This window comes from Mastigoproctus giganteus, chromosome 6, assembly GCF_048544385.1.
Source record: "Mastigoproctus giganteus isolate SK-2022 chromosome 6, ASM4854438v1, whole genome shotgun sequence".
In the NCBI taxonomy this organism is placed as follows: Eukaryota; Metazoa; Arthropoda; class Arachnida; order Uropygi; family Thelyphonidae; genus Mastigoproctus; species Mastigoproctus giganteus.
In genome coordinates this window covers 50381843-50400806 of record NC_143580.1, presented here as the reverse complement: position 1 = coordinate 50400806, position 18964 = coordinate 50381843, and the positions used below count along the sequence as shown (strand labels likewise).

The window sequence follows — 18964 nt, the reverse complement described above, 5'->3', positions numbered from 1 at the left end:
CAAGACTTCTTTTCCTTGGTCAGATTACTGTTTCAAAACTTCTGATGTCAACATTTGCTCAGATCGTGTCAGTGAAATTATTCTTGCAGGAATGTAATCCTTTATCCCACACTCCACTTTAAAATCTCGTCCTTTATTTATTGGAAAACATTGGTTTTCCAATAAATGTGCTAAGGCTGTTCAAGAGAAGAATGTTGCATATCGTAATTGGCTTGTTTCTAATTCTTCAGTTTCATTTTCTGCCTACACCAAAGCTCGCAACAATTGTAAAGCAGTTATTAATCAGTCCAAACTAGAGTTTAAACAGGCTAAGAGTAGAAAACTTGCTTCTTGCACTAATGGTAGCCGAACATTCTGGTCTCTTGCCAAAGCAACTTTTGCCCATCTCTGCTCCCACCTCTGTCCAAACCAGATGGTTCTGTTGTCACTTCAGCCAAGGACAAAGCTGACCTAGCATCCCATTTTTCTTCCAGCAGTTAAACCAGATGGTTCTGTTGTCACTTCAGCCAAGGACAAAGCTGACCTAGCATCCCATTTTTCTTCCAGCTCTTGTTTTAATGATCTTGGTAAAACACCTCCCACCATTCCCAACACGCTCCATTCAATGCCTCCTGTGGTCTTCCGTCAAAAGGATATCAGAAGGATTTTGATGAATCTTGATGCTAAGAAAGCTCCAGGTCCTCATGGTATTTCTCCACTTGTTCTCAAAACCTGTGCTCCTGAACTTACTCCTATTCTTTGTTGCCTTTTCTCACTTTCTTATTCCAAAGGTGTTTTTCCTTCTGCTTGGAAATTTGCTCATATCCAGCCAGTTCCTAAAAAGGGTGACAAATCCCTCCCATCCAATTATCATCCCATTGCAATTACTTCTACCCTTTCTAAAGTAATGGAGAAATCAATTAACCGCCAACTCTTAAACTCACTAGAAACCTTCCATCTGAATCAACCATCGCCAGTATGGATTCCGTCAGTATCAATCCAATGGTGATATTTTGGCTTATGTTACCCATTTATGCTGGCGCACTATGGTCATAGTTGCCGATGCGCCCAATAAATCCCGAAACAAACAAACAAACAAACAGTTACCCATTTATGGACTAATTCATTGGAAAGGTTCGATGAAACAAGTAGTTGCTCTTGACATCTCAAAGGCTTTTGATCGTGTTTGGCATAAAGGTCTTCTAAACAAGCTTCCATCATATGGTTTGCCAACTGTTTTTAGTAATTGGTTATCCAGTTTTCTCTCTGATCGCTCACTGAGGGTGATGGTAGATGGCTCTCTGTCTTCTAACTTCTCCACTAATGCCAGTGTCCCCCAAGGTTCAATTCTTTCCCCCACTCTTTTCTTGTATATTAATGACCTTCTTCCATTGACTGGAAATCCTATCCATACTTTTGCCGATGATAGCACATTGCATTCCACTTTTCATTTTGAGAAACCTTGTCCTGCTCAATCAGCTTCAACTTCTCGAAAATCTGCTACCAATTCCTTAAATACCGATCTTCATGTAATTCTCCAGTGGGGCTGAGACAACTTAATTGATTTCAACCCTTCTAAAACTCAGTCTTGTCTTATATCCTGCAAAAAAAAGAGGATTCTTCTGCTCCTATGCTTATCTTTAGTGACACTTCGATTTCTAGGCAAAATGATATATCTCTTTTGGGGATTACCCTGACTTCTAATTTCTCTTGGCACAAGCACATTACAAATATTGCTTCCTGTGCATCTAAAAAACTGGTTTTCTCTTTCGCTCTCAGCGTTACTTTTCTTCCAAACAGCTGCTCACTCTGTATAAATCACAAATCTGTCCTGCCATGGAATATTTGTTCCCACAACTGGGGTGGTGCCCCCAAAACCTCTCTCAGGCTTCTTGATTCCATTCAGAAGAGGGTAGTTAGGTTAATTAATGATTCATCTCTAACAGAGTCTCTCCACTCGCTTTCTCATAGACGTACTGTTTCTGCTGCATGCCTCTTCTACAGATACTTCCATGGGCACTGTTCTTCTGAATTGGCTTCTATAATGCCCGCTCTCTCTCTTTCAAAACAGTCCGAACACGTGCCACCACCAGCCAACATCCATTTACTGTCCAACTTAACTCACACAACCAACTTTTCATCTTCCTCATTTATTCATTCAACTGCCATTTTCTGGAACAACCTTCCTTCATACGTATTTCCTGAAAATTACAATTTACGGAGGTTCAAGTCCAGTGTCAACAAATATCCTCTCTCATCTTCTCAACCTCCAACCCAAGCACGGTACTGAGTACTATAGGTTCTAACACCCTTCGTGTTTGGGGTTCACATAAAAAAAAAAAAAATCAGTGAAGGCCACTTTCCTTGTCAATCACAATTGCAAAAGACCATTGAGAGACAAGTTAGTTGATGTACTCTGTTCAGTATGCTTTAGGTGCATTAGAAGGTAGTAATAATTCATGGATTTATAACAAAAAAAGCAAAAAGCAATGACTTTTATGTGTGAATTGAGATCATTTTGTTTCTGTGCATTTGCCACAGTGGCCATTCATTCCTCCTATCAGCACATGGCAATATACATAATATCTAGTGATTCAGCTACAATATATGGTACATGGATAGGCTATGTGATATGTATGGGGGAAAACAAAAGAAATAATAATTGGTGGATTTCTATTGGTCTGATTTTAATTAAATTTGGGTAGGATCGACAAATTATTGTACAGGAGTGAAAATATAGCATTTCACGAAAATCCATGCACTGGGAATGGAGTTATTACGTGTGGAAGATAGGCAAAGAAATAATTAATTGCTCGATTTCTGTTAGTTAAATTTCAATGAAATTTTTAATGGCTTGACAAATCTTTCTGAAACAGCCAAATATAAAATTTTATGAAAATCCATTGAAGAGGTGATGAATTATTATATGTGTTCGTGATGATAAAGGCAATAGATGCTTTTGCATATATGCTAAACACACTTAACAAGCATGATAGCATATATGCACTATGTCATAAATATCAAAAGTTGATGCAGTGAAACTTTAGAGTATAGTTTTATACGTACTGTACAAAAAAAAAAAAAAAAAAAAAAATCCAAGTTTGCACATTGTACCATCAAAGTTATTTTTATGCTAATACAATCTAACAAAGAGTTACAGCTTTATATATTGCCGCCTCTGTAGCCAGGTAGGCAGAATCAGCAGGGCATAGTGCACACTCCTTGAATAGACCAGGGTTTGAGCCTGTGACCATCAAATACGGAGGATGTGGAAAGGTCAACGAATGACCACCGCATATCCCCGGAGCAATATCGCCTTAGTTGCTAATGCTCCTAAAAACCAAATAACAAACAAACAACAAACTTCATATATTTAATACACTTATAGCAGAAATTATATGACTATAAATAAATTTTGTAATTTGCAGATTTCCCTATGGCAGTTGGTAGTCTGTTAGTTTCAAATAGAATTCATAGACAGCAAGTTGCCTAGTTGGGTTATTAGAAGTGTTGCATTAAATATTGTTTAACTTAAATATAATTGTATTTGGAGAATGAGGTGTTTTTTTTTTTTTTAACAAAATTGAAGTGATTTGATTAAATGAAATTAAAGTGATTGAATAATTTTGCAAAAAAAAAAAAAAAAAAGTTTCCAGTAATTCTCACTATCAGTGAAGGTAGAGGAATAGATATTTTGCAGATAAGGACTGTCAATTATTTCACTGTGGGAACTTACCTCATTCTATTATGAATGAAAAAAGAATTGTAGAAGTATGGCGACCCTTGGTCAGAGAATTGACAAGTGCACATGAAATACTATAACAAGTTATCCCGAGTTATTCTTGGCATTTTAATAATTTCGTGTAGCAGTGCTGATTGTTGTCAGAAAATCTTTAACCAGGTGAAGGAAAAAAACCAAACTAAACCCTACTTCCACAACAGTAGGTGGAAGTTTATTCTAACAATCACTTATTCTGGTAGAAGCTTATTTCTGTACCATTCTGCAACCATCCTTTTTCAATTTATGTCCCCTCACATATACAGTACTCTGTTGAAATAACTGCACATTGAGATCAGATGTATATAGATACAGCGCAGATGTCTTGCACTGCCGAAAAAAGAAAATGGCAACTCATGTAATTACTGTATTTGTTTACGTTCGTCATTTTGAGTGAATTCTGTACTGATATTACGGATTTTACTGCTGCTTTGCATTTATTTTAAATTAAAACCCCTCACTATAACCCCTAAAGTTAATTAACCTCATACATAGAAGAAAAGAACACCATGAAAGCTTAGTGACAAACTGGATATAATCCAAACCATTACATTAGGGTCACCCGGGATGTCAATACACAAAACCCATGTGCATTGTGTCTGTAAATTGTGTGTGTTTTGCTGGATGAAAAAAAAACCCCAGTTTCTGGAGGAAAAACCTTGCTATCTATGCCTGAGACCCACTAACTCAGCCGCAGAGTGAAAAAAGCCTATAGAAGTTCCTCACTTCATCAACGGGATTCGAACCCGGGCCTTTTCCATCCAATGTGGGGAGGATGGTAACAATACCACTGTGCTACCCACGCAGTCTAAACTTGATATAATAAAGAAAATAGAACAGTGCGTAAGCAGAAGTGTATTTATGACAGAATATAACATTGGATCTTCTACATGTTTATGTTTTTTTATGTGCAGTTAATAAAATTGCATACTTAATCCCCCTATTTCTTATTTGGCCTCATTATTTCTACTTTAAATACATTAAAAATAAAATTTTCTAGATAACGGAAAAATCGAAATAAGGGCACCTTGAATCCCCGAAGGTGCTGTTATTTCAAAAGTCTGCTGTATAACTTAAGAGAGTAAAGATATCATCGGCATTTAGTTTATTCAACCCTTTTAAAGCTTTAAACACTTTGGTTAAATTGCTACACAGATACCTAGTTTCCAGACATTTCAATTTACAGAACCTCCAGTCTTTCTTGATATGAATATCTTTCCATTTCACCTGTTAGGCCCCACCTGGTTGGGGCCTAACCACATCATGGATAGTGCACACAGGTATAATTATTAAAAGTCATTATTCATACAATGGAATAATTACCTTTTTATCCCTGCTTTTTATATTACGTGTTATTGTCAGAATCCAAATGAGCTGTCCTAGCAGCCAGCCTGTTTATACTATTCATAGAACTTCATGTCAGACTCTGCAATTACTTCAATCTTTTTCATTATTTGCTATCTTGAGTTGAATTTTATTCAAATGTTACATTATTCTGGGATTACTGTTACCCAAATGCATTATTCTGCATTTATCATTGTGATACCTGCCAATTTTTTGGTCAAACTGTTTAGTTTATTTAGATCTTTTTGAAGTAGCATGTCGTGATAATGTAATTAACCATTCTGCCTGCCTTTGTATTACAGTATAGTTAGACATTGAACTTGAAATACGGTGCCTCCGTAGCCAAATGGACAGGAGCAGCAGTGTGTAGCACACGCTTCTTGATTAGACCGGGGTTCGAGCTCATGACCACCAAATACGGAGGATATGGAAAGGTCAGGGAATGACCACCGCATATCCCTGGAGCAATATGGCCTTATTTGCTAATGCTCTTAAAACCAAATAACAACAACAACCTGAAATACCTCCATCAGCATTTACTTAAATGTAAATTCTGAAAGTGGATTGTAGTGCTAACTTTTTAACAGTGCCTTATTAATTTTAATAAATTGTATTACATTTAAAATGCAATTAAAATTTTTTTTTTTTATTGAAATAGAAAAATTTTGAAAAATGGCCGTGGTTAAAGACTTGTATTCACTTATTGTTTAAATCGGGTGTACAATATACATGTCACTAATGGCTTGATGACTGAGGTTTACCCTGATTATTGTTTGGTGATTAGCAACATTACATTTCTTATAAATATTTATATCTGATGTTGAAATATTTTCTCATTACCATTAGATTTTTTTTAATGCAAATGGTCACTCATTATGTGAATGGAAATGAAACAATATATGTATGTGAATTGAATTATAAAATTATTAAAATATAAGAAATTTACTGCAATTGAAATGTGTGTGTAATATTTTTATTTTTTATTTTTATAGGCATATGTGACAGATGTTCATGAAGAAGAGGTTACAGTAGCATTTGAAAATGAGTATGTATATAGATATTTATCAGTGATTTTTCAAATGGTTAAAAGCTGGACAGATTTTCTGTTTTTCATTTATTTGATTGAAATGAAACTAACTACAAAACATGTAGTCTGGAAACTAATTTTACTAAAGACGATAATATTCAGTCAGCGGGCTTGTGTAAAAAATTGCTCCAGCAGTTTTTAAACCATTCACATTTGAAAAAATCTTTTATATGTTGATTGAGATATACAAACTTAGATGAGAGGTTATAGCTGTGCTTTATAACTTCTACCATTGGTCTAAGAAAAGCATTTTGCTTTAATATAGAGCTAATTGTGATAAACTTTGAGAAACCTTCAGAGCAGTCACTGAAAATTATTTTTATATTACATTTTTAATGATGATTGGAAATTTGATTCACTTTTCAGTCAAAACTATAAAAATTTATTAATTTCTACTAGAATTTTAATGCTGATATAATTTTAATAGTCACTTCAAGTAATGAAAAAATTATTATTAAAATTAGCAGTGGCTTTACAGTCATCCCTCAATTCGTTTCTTGGAGGCCGAATGTTAGGTGAAGAGAATTGTATCAATTTGATAATACAGTGAAAACACAATGTTCTAAATAAGTAATTATTCCTGAACATCCATGTATTGGCACCATAAATGCAGTACTTTTTTATGACCTCCTGAGGAGTTAATATTTATTCAAAAATAAATTAATATTTAAAGTAATATTTATTCAAAAAAACTTTAATATTTATTCAAAGAAATGATCCAAGGAGAAGATCATTTGGAGTCTAGGAAAATTGATCGCCAGCAATTTACCGCCGTGTCTTATGATCTCTACAACAAAACGTATTTAAAATCATTCAGTCAACCAATTTAAATGTAAGTCACATAAACATAAATTCACTTGAATTTTTGTTTATGTGACTAGGCTTTAAAAATTATTCAGATGAACTATTATCTTCATCGTTTAGGCCCTTTTGTGGGCTCACTTCTGGAGTTTTTTGTATTTTCTCATAACTCACTGGGTCTACACGTTTCATGGGGTGAAAAATTTTTCTGGTGGCAGTGAAATGGCTTCCTTTATTTTTTTAAGCATAGGCCCCTAGCTTCTTACAGAATTCTCTGTACTTCTTATCATATACTTTCATGATCTGGATCATTTGTGTGAATAATCTCTTTTGTTGCCTCTGAATGACTTCCTCTAAGTGAATTTTAATAAAGGAGTTCTATTTTTACATCCATTCCTTTCTTGTGGTCTCAGTTTGTCATCAAATTTAAATCTTCAATATAATGGCTCATAATGTGAGGTAATCATTTCTGCAACATCATCTCTCCATTCCCTTAAAAGCCAACTGATTGCAGTTGCACAATCTCAGCTTGAAGTTCCACTGTAGTTTCTTCAAATTTTCTGAAGTTACTACAACCAACATTCTAATCAGTTTCCCAGATATCATTCATATAGTTGCAGGAAACTCCATTCCCAGCTTCATTAGTGATATTTTTGGCTTGAAGGATGTTAACTTTCTTCCAGAATTGTTTAATTTGAAATTTTCTTTTCAGCGTAATTTATAAGTCATTAAATTTATTAACAAATTTAATAACATCATGTGCAACTTATTTAATGTTTATTTAAAAATTTTCCATTCAAATAGGAAGACAACACAGTGATGGCTTAATTAAAAAAAAAAATCATCATCATCTGTCATCGTTCCGCTATTCCATGGGTCGATGTATGAAGCCTTGCCACCATGCCTTGTCCGTGTACTTCTCTCTGTCATTGATTTCACTCTAGTTTCCTCATCTCTTAATGACATCGGTCTTTTTCATGTCTTGCCATCTCATTCTTGGTCTCCCCATTGGTCTTTTGTCCCTTGATTGTAAATAAATCAAACATTCTTCTTAGCAAACGCCTCTCATTCATCCTCTTGTCTTGTCAAAACCATTTCAAACAGGACCCTTCAATCCTATTCTGCAGTTTTTCAACCTGAATTCTCTCCCTAATCACATCATTCTTGATTTTGTCGCTTCTTGTCATTCCAGCCGTGCTCCTCACAAATCTCATTTCTGCCCCCTGAATTCTGCTTTCATCCTTTTTCCTCATAGTCCAAGTTTCAGATGCATACGTCAGAATTGGTATGTAATAGACCTGATATATATAGCCTTCTTACACTTTAGTGGTATGTTCCTATTCCAGATCAGATCTCGTCTGCTTATAGAAATTCCCGCCCGCTTGTATCCTTCTACATATTTCGTAATCTATCACTCCAGTCTTTGTAATGGTGCTTCCTAGCTACTTGAAGTTGTTAACCATTTTTAGCTCTTTCCCTTCCATTGTAATGTATCTGTCAAGCTCGCCACTCTTTATAACCATTACTTCACTCTTCTCCCGACTGGAAACCAGTCCAAATTCATTGGCCATACTAGCCCATATATCAACTTGTTGTTTCAATTGTTCCTTGCTCTCTCCCCATATGCAGAGGTCATCTTCAAAGAGTATGACTTTCATCTGGTCCTGTCCAAGTTGTTCCACCACTCTACATTGCATGTCATTCATGACAGCTGTGAATATTAGTGGTGACAGGATGCCTCCTTGCCTCAAACCTAATGTTATTCTGAAGTTCTCCGTCAACCCCATCACCATTCTTTGCTCACTGTATTGTTGCACATATTCTCAATTCTCTCCACAAGAAGTCCCCAAGTTTCTCAAAACTTCCCACATACTCTTACGGCATCAAACGCTTTCTTTATATCCAAAAATGCCATCCATAATTCTTTTTGTTCATAACACTTTTCCAACAGTTGCCTGATGCAGAAAATTAGATTCACTGTTGACCTGCCAGGCCTAAAGCCATACTGTTCCTCGGCCATCCTGTTTTCAATCGTTTCTCTTATCTTCTGCTCTAACACTCTCTCTCATACAGCTTACTCACATGCGATGTCAGTGTGATGCCTCTATAATGAGAACACTTTTTCCTGTTCCCCTTCTTGAACAATGGGATAATCAAACCTTCTTTCCAGTCCTTCAGCGCCTGTCTCTCATCCCAGATCTTATGGAACAGTCTGTATGTCCACGCTATCTCTGCCTCGCCTGTAGCCTTCAGCATTAATCCATTTATATCATTCATACTGGCAGGCTTACCTGTCTTGATGTATTTCCATGCCTCCACTACACCATTCCATGTCAAGTCTGTCTGCTCTCCATATCTTCTCTTCCATCCCCTCTTCTGTGATCAACCTGCCTTTGTTCCTTTTGCTGGCTGTCCTGCACATTCATCAGATTTTCAAAATACTTCCATGTTTCTCTTATCTCTTCATCCTTGGTTATTAGGTTCTGATTCTCATTCATCAAGTATTTGCTCTGTTCACTATCTCTTTTTCTATTCCTCACCATACCATACAGCATCTTTTTATTACCGTTGATATCTTGTTGTAGAGTTTCACTCCATTCTTCCAACCACAGTCTTCTCTCCTCGCTAAATATTCTGTTCTGTAAACAGAAAGCTGTCACCATCATCATTCCTAGGTCTCCAACCATGCTGACCCATAATGTATTTTAGTCCTAGTCCTTGTCTCTCCACTCCGTCTTTTGCGTTCAGGTCACTCAATAACTATATCTTCACCCGTGATGTTCTCTTCGAGCTTGTCCTCAAACTCCAGCTTTTCCATTTCTTCGCAACTGGTTTGCAGTGCGTAACATTGTACTATCTTCAATGTTTCACTGTCATTCATTTGCAGTTTAATTCACGAGTCTGTCATCATTTTTGTTCTTTTTGTCATCATTTTTGTTCTAAAAGTAGGTCCTGAATGCATTATCCTTGATTTTCACAGCATCTGTCGTTCTATCATTCCATCATGGGGTTTCTTTTCATCTCCTTCTATTGCTTGTCCTTCCATAAACCTGCTACTATACAGTCTTTGAATGCTTTCATTCTGATTCCACACTGTTCACCACTGTCTTAGGTACAACCTTCCTGAACTCTTCTCTGAACATTGCCCCTTTTGTCTCTTCTTTCAACTTTCACACCCTTAGTTTTCCATCTCTTGTTATTTTGATCCTCTTCAATTTAAGGAATCTTAAAACTCCATCAACTAGCCTGTGATCACTATCTAAGGAGAACTAGGAATGACCTTGATGTCCATTAGTCTTCTGTGTCGCTCTTTATTCATGAGTATGTAATCAAGGAGGGATTCCTGTTTACTCTCCCGACCATATCTTGTCACTTTGTGACTCTTTCTCTTCTTGAACCAGGTGTTTCCTATGACCAGCTGTTCCGTAAACAGAAAGCTGTCACCATCATCATTCCTAGGTCCCCAACCATGTGGACCCATAACGGATTTTAGTCCTTGTCTCTCCACTCCGTCTTTTGTGTTCAGGTCACCCATGATAACTATATCTTCACCCGTGATGTTCTCTTCGAGCTTGTTCTCAAACTCCAGCTTTTCCATTTCTTCGCAACCGGTTTGCAGTGCGTAACATTGTACTATCTTCAATGTTTCACTGTCATTCATTTGCAGTTTAATTGACATGAGTCTGTCACTGATATTATTCACTTCCAGTAGCCTTTCCATAATCATGTGGTCTATAATGATGGCTACACCCTTCCTCGCTACGTCACCCCCAGACCAACAAGGTAATAGCCTTCTTGTAACTCTCTACATCCATTTCCTTTCCTTTCCATTTTGATTCACTCAGTCCAATTATGCTTATTTTTCTGTCCTTTAAGATGTCCACGTATTCCTCAATTTTTCTTCCTGACAATGTCATAATATTGAGTGTGGCTAGTTTAATTTTTGTTGTTATCAGCTGATCTTGTTGGTTGCAGATACCACCACGTCCGGGCTAATTAGCTTTGAGGCTTCTTTTTCTATTGAAGGCAATAAATTTAAGCTGCCAATCTACCAAACCTGTCGCAGTAAAAAAAAAAAAAAACAATGAGGTAATAATCACTTATAATTTCATATGCATAACAAAGCAGATTTTAGTTTCATAATCACATGGCAATAGTAGTCATCATCGAAATCTGTTAAATACAGTGAGTGTCCAGTCAGTATATTACAAATCAATGCATCTGAGCTATGGGCCTTCCACTCACTGTTTAGCTCTGGATAGAGTAAGCTATATTTCTTCTAGTGCTTGGTTTGACACCATCGATTCACCTTCCTCTTGATCTGCCTCTAGGCTAATTTACTTTCATTTTTGCTTCTACATTGACATCGTGGTCAACTTGTATGTAAACCTTATGGTCCTACATACTGCAGCCCAACATTCTTTCAGTCATTCACCACCAAAAAAATCAGAGTTTATAGAGACTGGTTCCTGACCTACAGTCTGTGGATTCCTCGGGGGAATCAATAAAGGTAGTTCTCTGGGGGTCTGTGAGCTATTTTCACTACAGTACATTTATGGATTATCTGTGTATTTAATTTCATTTTCTTTAATTTTCATTGTGATAACATTCTGAGCTTTGGTAGTGCGTGAAACCAAGTTAATTGTTAAAAATGGTTTGATGATAGATGGAATTAAAAAAAAAAAAAAAAAAAAACAGGGGGGGTCCTTGGAGGAAAAAATAATAAAAACAAGTCCTTGTTGCTAAGAATGTTTGGAAACACTAGTCTACAAACTGCAACAAGAAAGGGGGAGGGGAGATAACTGAAATATTTCTGTTGAAGCTTTTTTCATGAAGATTACTAAGCTGTCAGTCATATGCACCCAAGTCAGAAATCCCCAGTCAGGAACTAGGGCTGCAGCCCTACTATGTAGTACTCAATTTGTCCCCCCCCCCCCTTCCAATTAAGTTAATAATGTTAGGAATTTCTGTCAAGTCCAGAGCAATCAAGGCCAGTTCATCTTGCAATGAAATGCCAACTTATTTTTCCAGAAGCATTCAGCAGGTCAGCACATGATTTTAAGTAAGTGTTTAAGGATTTGACTAGTTTATTGCAACTGAGAAAACAGTTGAAGTAATTCTGGAATGTTTGACTTGTAATTTATTTCGTTCAAATTAATAAATTTTGTTTAGCCAGCAATGCAGAAAAGTGCTTTCTTTGTATATTTAGCCATAAATGAAATGCGAGTAATTTATTAGGATGTTAGGAAATAAAAATTTTATAGGCATTTATTTATTTTAATGCATCCACAGATAAGTGAAAATTTAAAAAAATAATAATAATAAAAAATTCTTAGTGTGGAAATGAACACACAATGTAAATTTGACAAACTAATTACAGTAGTTTAATGAAATGTAAAGGTTACATCAAGACAGATCCCTCAAACTAAATTAATTCAAACATATAATACAGTAGTTGTGATTTCGGAACCTCTGTGGGCTTAATTTTTAAGACATAACCATATAACTAAACAGAAAAAAAAGAAGAAAATTTGATTGGAATTGTATTTCATAAATTATAGGTTAACATGTTATAAAGGATTATAATACTATGAAGAATGAAAAATGTTATAAAAACTTATGAACTGTGTACGAAATTAGAAAAGTTCCTGATATCTTAATTAGAATACCTGGTTCCAAGCAACTGAAAGTACAAGCAAAATAAAATGGTTTGAGAGTAAGATGATTGATCAACTAATAAAGGAGTAGACAGTCTTGGGTATGAAATTAAGAACAGTAAAATTTTATCAGAAAAGGAGGGATGGGATGTGAATTCAACCCCTAAAGGAAAAGAACCGTAAAGGTAATAGAGTCATAGTATGAGATGATAGAATTAAAAAAAAATAAAAATAAAATAAAGTGTCATCTTACTCTCAGAACTGTTCCACTCCTTTCCTTGTACCTTTAAATTCTTCATTTGTTTAGAGACCTTAGCGTTGACAAGTTCCTAATTTGTAATAAAAAAAAAAAAGCTACCTAGTTTTTATAGGTAGCTTTTTTTTATTTTTAAAGTTTTAATCTATAATTGTATGGAAATTAAAATTTAAATCAAATTTCTCTGTCTGTTCTGTTATGTCCTGGAGCCCAGACAGGTCTCAAAACATGGCTATTGTTAATATATACATGTAAGTCTATAAAATCAGTACCGTTAGAAATAATGTGATGACTAGACAATAATAATACAAATAATAACACACTATATACTCTGAGTGGCCACTTTGTTGTATACATGTACCTTTTTCATGAATTGGAGTACTCCTTCAATAACAGTATCACGTTTTTATACCATGTGATATAAAGCAGGTGGCAGGTATTTAGGGATGTTGTACATTTGCTATTCAGTGCAAGAATGGGCAGGATAAAAGAGTTAAGTGAATTTGAACATGGCATGATAGTCAGTGCCAGAGATGCCAGTATGAGTATCTCTGAAATTGCAACCCTGCCAGTGTTTTCATGCATGACTGTGCCTTGGGTGTATTGAGATTGGTCTACCAACCAACCAAATAACATCTAGCCAATGATCCTGTTGTCAGAAATAGCTCTTTGATGCAAGATGCCAATAGAGGCTTCTGCGGGGCAGAAATCAGCTTCTAGAGAGTTTTAATGTGCTAAAACTTTCTAGAGGCCTAAAATGGGTTACATTCAGTCAAATAACATAATACAATGGTGAGGCATTTCAGAATGCATAACTCATCATACCTTGGCATGTATAGGGGATTGTGGCCAATAACTGAACTGGATTCCACTCCTGTCACCAAAAAACAACTTGTAGTTTCAGGAAATCCAACACTTGGACAGTGGAGGATTAGAAAAATATTGCGTGGTCTGGCAAAACACAGTACTGCTGTTTCGTGCTGATGGGATGATCAGAATATGGCGAAAACAGCATGGACCCATCATGCCAAGTGGATGTTATCCTTCCCACACAGTGTAATCTGGCAGTGTAGCTATATGCAGTGCTTTTTTTGTAAAAAAATAGGTGCCGGTACTCATTCTTTGCTATCAGGAAAAATTGAAAATTAAAAGGATATGAAAAGTACTCTAAAATTTTTTTTTTCTCCTGATATTGTTACTTTAGTAGTAATGTATTTAGAATAAGAACAACAAATTAAGTATATTAACACAGTTTATTAAGCATAAATTTATTATTCAAGTATATAAAAAAATAAGTAAAATGTGAGTAAAATAAGTAAAAAATAATAACATAAGTAAAAATAATTTCATAATAAAGTTTTTGTAGAATATTTCAAATTATTATTAAGTTCTCATCTGACACCCTATGACAAGGACTGACAACCTTTTTTAAGTGAAGAGCCATTTTTGGTCTAATTAAAAAAAAAAAAAAGAAGGGAATCCGAAGAGCCTCAGCTCAAGCTGGAGGGAGGAGGGGAAAGGCGAGAGTTTTTTTTAAGAAATGCAATAGAGTGGGAAGGTGTTTATTAAAAAAATATATATATTTTGAAATATTATTTATTAATACTGAAAAAACGTAACAAACATCTAATTAGATATAAATTAATGTGACTTTTGCTGATGAACTTCTTGAGCGAGTCTCTCAATATCATGCGAGTATGTTGTAATTAAACATGCTGAGCTTTAAACATTCTCGCATTGTTCAGATGACAGTTTCTTGATTTATTTTTAATATAGTTCATGTTCAAAAATATTTGCTCGCAGAAATACGTCAAACCAAAAACTGAGAGAAGTCCCAAAGCAAATATTTTAAAATTTATAAATGGGTCCGGTAAGCTACTCCACTCATCAAACACATTTTGGTCTGCATTTTAAACTCATCTATCGCCATCCATTTGTAGAATTGCAAGGGTAGCCTTTTGCCTCTCTAAATCCTCAATTTCAGTTTTAAGGCATTTTAGTCTCGCACTGGACATGTCCTTGATTTTTAAGTCCTCTAACTCCATTTCAAATGGAGTTGAGAAGTTGAAGCTGATTGAGCAGGACAAGGTTTCTCAAAATGGAAAATGGGATGCAATGTGCTCTCATTGGCAAAACTATGGATAGGATTTCCAGTTAATGGAAGAAGGCCATTAATGTACAAGAGGAAAAGAGTGGGGAAAGAACTGAACCTTGGGGACACCGGCATTAGTGGAGAAATTAGAAGACAGAGAGCCATCTACCATCACCTTCAGTGAACGATCAAAAAGAAAACTGGATAACCAATTACTAAAAACAGTTGGCAAACCATATGATGGAAGCTTGTTTAGAAGACCTTTATGCCAAACACAATCGAAAGCCTTTGAGATGTCAAGAACAACTACTTGTGTTTCACCGAACCTTTCCATTGAATTAGTCCATAAATGGGTAACATAAGCCAGAATATCACCAGTGGATCGACACTGACGGAATCCATACTGGCGATCATTGATCAGATGGAAGGTTTCTAGGTAGTTTAAGAGTTGGTGGTTAATTGATTTCTCGATTACTTTAGAAAGAGTAGAAGTAATTGCAATGGGAGGGATTTGTCACCCTTTTTAGGAACTGGCTGGATATGAGCAAATTTCCAAGCAGAAGGAAAAACACCTTTGGAATAAGAAAGTAAGAAAAGGTGGCAAAGAATAGGAGTAAGTTCAGGAGCACAGGTTTTCAGAACAAGTGGAGAAATACCATTGGGACCTGGAGCTTTCTTAGCATCAAGATCGTCAAAATCCTTTTGATGGAAGACCACAGAAGGCATTGAATCCAGAGTGTTGCGAATGGTGGGAAGTGTTTTACCAAGATCATTAATACATGAGTTGGAAGAAAAATGGGATGCTAGCAGATCAACTTTATCCTTGGCTGAAGTGACAACAGAACCATCTGATTTTAACAGAGGTGGGAGCAGAGTTGGGCAAAAGTTGCGGCCAATAGCTTTGGCAAGAGACCAGAATGCTCGGCTACCATTAGGACAAGAAGCAAGTTTTCTACTCTTAGCCTGTTCAAACTCTAGTTTGGACTGATTAATAACTGCTTTACAATTGTTGCGGGCTTTGGTGTAGGCAGAAAATGAAATTGGAGAATTAGAAACAAGCCAATTACGATATGCAACATTCTTCTCTTGAACAGCCTTAGCACATTTATTGGAAAACCAAGGTTTAGATAAAGGACGAGATTTTAAAATGGAGTGTGGGATAAAGGATTCCATTCCTGCAAGGATAATTTCACTGACACGATCTGAGCAAAGTTGACATCAGAAGTTTTGAAACAGTAATCCAACTAAGGAAAAGAAGAAAAGAAGTCTCGCAGGTCATCCCATTTTGCAATCTTGTAATGCCAAACAACACGAGGTTGGGAATAGCCATGAGATAAAGGTTCCGTTGGAACTTATATGCTAAAGCATCATACAAGTTTCTAGCAACAACTGACTAACTGGTTAAAATAAATAAATGATATATACATAAAATAATAAAATTGAGATAAAATATAAAATAAAATAAAAGGATTTAAATACAATATGATAAAAGCATTAAAATATACAGAAGCTTTTGAGACAAAATGCCTCTTCATCAGCCATTCGGTGAATGGTGTACTCCAGTATATATTGTTAGTTACAGCAGCAAAAGTCAGCTGAGCATGATCATATATCGTGAGTCTGGTGTCGGTAGAACAGAATTACGTACACGTGATGATCGCCAGCGCTCATCGCACTGCAATACAGTACATTCCATAATACGGTGCAAGTGCATTCCCCTCGTGCAATTCATAGTGCTATTATTGGTAGCTGTGTGCAGTACCTCAAGCTATGGCGCTGAAGGTAATCAAGTGAATAGTCAACAATTTCAATATCCTATGAGGGATCAAGATTGTGCTGCTCAACCCAATAATGCTCGGTGACTGTGGAACATTCAAAATTAGTGGTTCATAGAGTCACCTCGTGTTCAGAAAACCAGTCTTTCAATCTTCTGCAGACTCACCTACATAACACTCCCCACAATCCGGAAACATAATACGGTATGCAGAACCACTCAGCAGGAAAGGAGGGACAGGCGTTTCCACCTTAGAAATAATAGACTGTAATTTCCTTCCCTGGAAGTGTCATACATCGTATATGATGGAGATGCAAAATCCTGATAAGATGTTCTGATACGCTCAGATAATAGGGGATGTAGGCGGCAGAAATAAATTCATTAACACAAGGAGGGTTAGATTGCATAACAAATTCATGAGCCTGAAGCTCACATCTATCTAGAACCTGAGGTGGATAACTGCAATTTGAAAGCTCTGCCCTAATTTTGGAAATATTCAACTGTCACCAGTCAAACCAGTCAAGCACAGGAGAATAAAGTGCGAGCAGTGCTATGGAAATGACCAGGGGTGTGCGTGATCCATAATTGGTAAATTGGCCTGCACATATTGGCTTTCAAAAAACGGAAGTTACTAAAAGCAAATCCACACATTGGACTAACACATCCAAAAAGGGAAGAGTATTATCACCCTTGTAGATCAGTCGTAAATTGAATGACAGGCGACAGGGAATTGAGATATTCCAGCAGTCTAGATTCTGATCCCCAAAGGACAATTGCTAAGTCAACATAACGACACCAGAGAGTGCTAGGAACAGGTAGGTTCAAGAAAATGTGACTCTCAAGTTCCTCCATGGCAGTATTGGCCATGATAGGACTAACAGGAGCACACATAGCTGTGCACTGTATTTGGCAAAACGGAGAGTCACTGAACATGATCATGCCCCTGTTAAACACAGATTGAGAGTGGTACAGATATCATCTGTAGAGAGCGAGGTTCTGTCTCCTAATGTGATATCCCTGCTCAAAAGACATATCTTACAGGCAATAGCCTGTTGTACAGAAACAGAGAAACCACATCAGATCTCTACTTATATTCATATTATATTAAAGTTATGAAAATCTGAAGCTTGTGAAATTGCAAAGAAAAGAAACAACAAACAAAAGGTCATACTGTATGTACAAGATGTTAATGTATGAGGATATAATGTAGCCATGGGATTATGATATTAGTTGAAGGCCAATATCAGTATCATTAATATGGAATATGCAAATAATGTTAATGATATTGGATAAAAATATACTACTGATAATCTCCTAGCAATATTTGAAAATTTCTCTTTTCTGCTACTGGATATGTAGTTTGTACTCTTAAATTGCATATGTAGTTTGAGGTAATTCATTATTGCATGAATGTGAATTAACTATTCAGTTTTTCTAGTATTTATACATTTTTTATGATATTATTTTAGTTGGCAGCCAGAAAGCAAGTTTCCATTTCGACGTGTTCGTCTCCCACCAACAAAGGATGGAGACAGTGAAGATACAATTGTTGATGGCCAAGAAGTCGAGGTATTTTTTATTTTGTTAAATTTTTTTGGGATAACTATTTATTATTATTAGTATTAGTAGTGACACATGATGCAAGAAAGCAAGCTCATACAGCATCATTCAAAAATAAACATTCCCACATCGCCTCCAATAGTTTGTCAAGTTCTACCCACTGGCTAAAGGCAAACTTCTGCAGCCATCTTTCCTCAGTTTGAATTTAAGCCCCACATGTATGTAGTCTGAGCACGAGGAAGAATGCCATTAGCATTGAGTTTGCTCAATCTATTCATTACTTAAACACCCCAGTCAGATTACTCCACATGTGCCTAGACACCGGACACTGCAGTTTGCAGAACTAAACCCTCTCTTGATGAGAGCACCCTTGTGTTCCCCTCACCAGTTGCATTGCCTTTCTCTGGTGCCTCCATAGCCAGGTGGGCAGGAGCAGCAGTGCGTAGCATACGCTTCTTGATTAGACCGTGGTTTGAGCCTGTGACCACCGAATACGGAGAAGACGGAAAGGTCAGGAAATGAGCACCACATATCCCCAGAGCAATATGGCCTTAGTTGCTAATGCTCCTAAAAACCAAATAACAAGAAATAACAACAGCATTGCCCTTCTCTGCACCCATTCCAGCAGATCTACAT

The 18964-nt window shown here is 36.3% G+C and overlaps 1 protein-coding gene across 4 annotated transcripts in view; it reads left to right on the top strand.

Annotated features, from left to right (window-relative positions):
- Positions 1 to 18964, top strand: part of LOC150084234 (fragile X messenger ribonucleoprotein 1 homolog B-like) — a 497644-nt gene that overhangs the window by 62882 nt on the left and 415798 nt on the right. For all 4 annotated transcript variants that reach the window (XM_090375957.1, XM_090375959.1, XM_090375958.1 and 1 more), the window contains exons 2-3: positions 6094 to 6146; positions 18238 to 18337. In XM_090375957.1, the coding sequence (XP_090232083.1) occupies positions 6094 to 6146; positions 18238 to 18337 (153 nt within the window). The remainder of the gene's footprint in view (positions 1 to 6093; positions 6147 to 18237; positions 18338 to 18964) is intronic.